Source organism: Cyprinus carpio, chromosome A2 (assembly GCF_018340385.1).
Source record: "Cyprinus carpio isolate SPL01 chromosome A2, ASM1834038v1, whole genome shotgun sequence".
NCBI lineage: Eukaryota > Metazoa > Chordata > Actinopteri > Cypriniformes > Cyprinidae > Cyprinus > Cyprinus carpio.
Genome location: NC_056573.1, coordinates 25,593,641 through 25,598,991, shown reverse-complemented (window position 1 = coordinate 25,598,991; position 5,351 = coordinate 25,593,641). Strand labels below are relative to the sequence as shown.

The 5,351-nt window shown below is 37.7% G+C and overlaps 1 protein-coding gene across 1 annotated transcript; it reads right to left on the bottom strand.

The window, feature by feature from the left end:
• Positions 1–306: 306 nt before the first annotated feature.
• On the bottom strand, positions 307–2,799 carry rxfp3.2a (relaxin family peptide receptor 3.2a). Its single transcript, XM_019094590.2, has one exon. The coding sequence runs from the start codon at positions 2,117–2,119 to the stop codon at positions 920–922; it is 1,200 nt and encodes a 399-aa protein (XP_018950135.1). The 5' UTR covers positions 2,120–2,799; the 3' UTR covers positions 307–919.
• Positions 2,800–5,351: the final 2,552 nt, after the last annotated feature.

Genomic DNA, 5,351 nt, shown 5'->3' with positions numbered 1-5,351 from the left:
ATACAGTGATGTGACACAGAGCATAGTGTTATAAATTTACTTAATTTTTATTTACGATTATAACAATTCTGGAAATGTGCTGTCTGTGAAAAGGGTCCACAGTGATGTCATCAAAACTGTGAAATAAACTAAAGTATGAAATTAGTACTGAACGACAAACATGTATGATGAGCACTTGTTGATGCTTTTACATCAATATCTATTTCAGTTCATCCATTTTTTGTTTCACCCTTACAAAAAAAAAAAAAAAATATATATAAATAAAAAAAAAAAAAACAAACAAACAAACAAACAAATAAATAAATAAATAAATAAATAAATAAATAATGAATGAATGAATGAATGAATACAAAAAAACAATGAAGTAGTACACTATAAAAAATGTGTAGATTTTTTACTCAAACATTAACTGTAAATTTCACAAATAATTATAAAGAAATGCCAGGTAAAATTGAATTTAACGTGACATTTTGTAATTAAAGGACTGAAATAGCGTAAAACATAGTCCAATAATCTAAACAGAAGTATGGGAATTATGTATTGAGGAATGAACATGTGTAGACACTTTATGCTGCTTCAATTCACCCATTAAACAAAAGTAAATAGGATAATTACATTTAAACAAACAACAAATCTTTTAAGGAAAAAAAACTGAAGCTTTTTAAGATATATTTCCTTAAACTTATATGAAAAGGGGGGATATTAAGGGGGGGAAAACGCATCTTGATGGTTTTGAAATCGTGAGAACCCCGAAAAAAAAAATGTGTCCAGAATTTTGCCGTTCATGTTTTATACGCATCAATGCAACGCTATTTCATATCAGCAGTGTCTGATATTTGAAAGTCCACGTTGCAGATGTATACAAAGATGCATTATACAGTTCAAACGAGTCTCAGTGGCTTTTTCCTCATTGGTAACGTCACATCCCGATCTCCATCTGCACCACGGACACTCCGGGCGGAGCCTCCGCCACCTTCTTCCCCCGGGACACCAGCTTGGCCAGGTTCCGAAAGGATGGAGTGGCTCTAAACAGCAGTTTCTTGAGGCCGGTCCGGTACTCCTGGCGGATCAGACAGTATAGCACCGGGTTCAGGCAGCTGTTGGTGTGCGCAAGGCACACAGTGATGGGGAACGCGTAGGCCTGCGCGTTGTAAAACGCGTTACTGAATGGCACCAGGTCAAATTTAATAAGTACCCCCCAAAGTGTCAGCGCCTGGTTGGGCAGCCAGCACAGAAAGAACGAAAGAACCACGATGGTGACCGATCTGGTGACTTTGGAACGGCGCTTGTGCCGCCCTCTCTCGCTGTCCGAGCCAGGAATTCCACTGACGCGCCGCCGCAGAACGAAGCGCAGCAGGAGAAGGTAACAAACACAGATGATGACCAGCGGAATCACGAAGCCCAGAAGTACCTTCTGGGTTTGATAGAGACCCAGAAGCAGCTGCGGGTCCCAGTTACCGGAATCCGAGAAGCGGACGAGGCACAGCTCGTCGTCGGACACCTGCGCCGTGGTGGAGTAAACCGCGTGAGGAATGGTGGCCACCACGGACACGATCCAGATTCCAAAACTGGCCCACTTGACCTCAGCCGAGGCCGTTTTGGGACTTTGTATTCGTAAGGATGAGGACAGGGAGCAGTAGCGCGCAACGCTCATGGCTGTCAAGAAGAACACGCTCGCGTACATGTTCATAGTGGTGACCGAGCTGATGATCTTGCACATCACCTTTCCAAACGGCCATCTGAAGTCTAAAGCGGTGTCCACGGCCCAGAACGGAAGAGTCAGGACGAACTGCAGGTCCGTCACGGCTAAACTCATAACGAAGCAGTTGATGGACGACTGCTTGAGTCTGTGGCGCGACTGGAGCAGGTAAAGCGCCAGCAGGTTCCCGACGAGCCCCAGTGCGCACACGATCAGGTAGACGAGCGCGATCACGACGCGCATGGCCATGCTCGAGCTGTCGCCGTAGAGCTCCGGCGCGGACTCTTTAGAGAGCAGCTGCAGCCAGCAGCGGAGCGACAGGTTGTGGAGAGTGATCTGGTTCGACAGCGCATCGCCCTCGTCCAGTGCCGGACCGCAAGCCGCTAAACCCGGTGCCAACGCGCTGCTGTTCCCCTGCATGGCACTTCTTTACGCACCATACAATTTCAGTTAGATTCCATGTGTTACACAGATGTTTTCCTATAAGTCATCCTACAGATGCAGCATGCGATCCTTATGCGTGTAAACTATTTATCCCCAGATTCAAATACGGTTGCTGCGTGAATCTGTGCCACTCCTCTCTTCTCTGACTCTCCGCACCTGAATGAGCTCCTGGAGCATCACCGGGGTTTATATAGGACAGACTACTGTCACATGGGGAAGTTTTCACTTGCAATTGAAAAAAAAAAAAATCTCAGAAATGTTGTTTATTTTTATTTAACCTGGATAAAGCTACAAAATAGACATTTGGATAAAAACATCTGCTAAATGAATAAATGTAGCCTATATTCCACATTTGAATTCATGAATATATAATGGTATCTACAGTATAGCAAAATCCATATCATGTTGTCACTTTCATACCGGTATAGCGCCCACCCCTAATGAGCAGGTAAGCAGCTAATATGCCTTTGTTGCTTTGACTTGCTGAAATCAATTGTTTTAAATAACTTTACAAAAGTTTGGCAACGCCATACGATTGCTATTAATATCAGAAACAATAATTGGCAAAGCTATTTAGAGTCAAAATTTTAACTGGATTAGGAACTGGCATTGTTACCAACATAAAAGTTGTTTTGTGAATCTCCTCAATGCATAGCGGATATGACATAAACAGGAACGAGGAAAGTAATTTCCTTAAATGCTGTTTTACAGATTAAGATTGATCTTCTTTCCTGTGTATGTGGACTTAATTATTAAAATTTATGTTCAGTAATTTCTTCAATAATAATAATAATAAAAAAAGTATGCAGTTTCCCAGGAAATCCGTCAGACAACTCTGAAATAGAATGTGATTTTGGGGGCAAAAACAGGGGTTGGGAGATGGTTTATGATGTTTGTTCATTATTTAAATTTGGTTAATTTCGAGCAAAAAAAAAAAAAAAAAAGTTTCATATTTTGTAGCATTAAGCGAAATATAATATTTATGTATTTATGTATATAATATTTTTTGTATATGTATATATAATATGTATACATATACAAAATTTATGTATATATAATATGTATTTATGTATATAATATTTATGGGTTTTGATGTGTACAATTTATTGGGTAAGTCATGGCCCTGGGAAGTCGTTGGCCTATGTATTCGGACTATGAAGGGTTGTGAGTTTTTTTGAGTCTCGGGCCGGCAGGAATTGTGGGTGGGGGGGAGTGCATTACAGTACCATTCAATATGAGGTGCCCTTGAGCAAGTCATCGAACCCCAAACTGGCCCGGGCGCGCGGGCATAAAAAAATGTCGTGGCCTAATGGTTTGTGTTGCACAGAGTGTGGACTGCCCACTTCGAAAAACAATATCAAAATTCATTCCAGAATTGTATGAGAAATGGCAAAAATTACAAATATATTTTAAGATTCACGAAAAACAATATCAAAATTCATTCCAGAATTGTATGAGAAATGGCAAAAAGGCTAAATATATTTTACAAAGGTTTTTGACACTAATATTTCTCCACATATATTTTTTAATTTCTGTGAAGATAAATTGATGATGAAATAATATATAAATTGATTACCATTTAAAATAATATACTTAAGACAAGTTTATTAGAGAAAATAATGAAAATTAAAAAGTGCCAGTAATATTTTCATGTTAGTAGCGAAGCAGATGTCAACAAAAATCATCTGATTAAAAAGTTTCAAATCCACTTAATTGTGATAAAAGCAAACTAATACATATGATTTCCATCTTTGTTAAATAACTTGAAATTTAAAACATTTTATTCCTTTGAGAAGTTTATTTAAATGCATGAGTGAGATGGTGCCTGAGTTCTGTTGAGTTTGCTGGCCATCAGCATTTGCATGTAAAACTGGGTCAGTATTCAGACAAGAGAGAGATCAGAGCAGGCACTGATTCTCGCACACATTCAGCTGTTCTTTCTGTTCTCCTGCTCAACTCAGCTCTTTGAGGAAGGATCTGTGATCCAGAACACGCTACTCGCCCTGGGCTCTGAGAGACAGTGATTGATCATGTTAGAGGTGGAGGGTCAGTCGACTTTTCCTCAAGACGACTGATGCGTTAATTGAGTTCATTCCAGGACAACTGGCTTCCACCGTACAGATTCTGAGATACTCAGTCGGGGATTGTCTTCTCGAACATTTAGTCCAGATAAACATTACTTATGTGCATAGAAAACTAGTCAAGATATATTGAGGAATGTGAAAAGGATCCTAATAAATGATGTCATATAAAGGATCCTAATGGGATCAAAGAAGAATTCTCTAAGTATCAAATTGGAACTGGATAATTATTACTTTTCACATTGTAAGTTACTAATCTTACATTTTTATAGTCCCAAAATATAATATATAATATGATTATAATATGATTGTGGTGCACAAATGAGCCAAAACTTTAGATGAGTTTGTTTTTCCATAGCATGCATCTCTTGCTCAGCAATGGATGCACTGCAGTGAATGGGTGCCGTCAGAATGAGAGTCCAAACAGCTGATAAAAACATCACAATAATCCACAAGAAATCCACACCTCTCTTGTGAAGTGAAAAGCTGTGTTTGTAAAAAAACAAACAAACAAACAAACAAACAAAAAATCCATCATTAAAAGGGTTTCTTTTCTTTTTTTCTTTTTTTTTTTTTTTTTTACTTCAAACTGTCATTAATACTAATCCATAATGTTGCTTTCTTCAGTTAAAAAATAAATAAATAAGTTTGGACTGATTTTGATGTGAGAGGACAATGGGGGTGGACTTTTTTACTGGATTATAGACTTGTATTTTGGCTGAAAGTTTACTAGACCCACATTTGCAATGGAGTTTTTAAATTCCTGAAAGAATTGTGCATGATTTTAGACTAGGAGCTTTTATCAGGAGAGACTGTGTGTTTGGTTATTTGTATCTGATATGAAATGAGACTGCATACTTCTTCTGATGAAAAGATGAACAACTTCTAAAGATCGAAACCTTTGTATTATAACTTTTAACTAAAACATCTGTCTAAAAAATTTTGCGAAATTGAAATTGAATATATATATATATATATATATATATATATATATATATATATATATATATATATATATATATATATATATATATATATATATATATATATATATATATGTACTAAATGTATCAATCATAAGCTTTTCAAATTAATCTCAAGGAAACTTCCCATACAACACCCACACA

Bases quoted from the DNA above. Each gene is read 5' to 3' on its own strand.
- rxfp3.2a (XM_019094590.2), bottom strand. From the start codon at position 2,119: ATGCAGGGGAACAGCAGCGCGTTGGCACCGGGTTTAGCGGCTTGCGGT.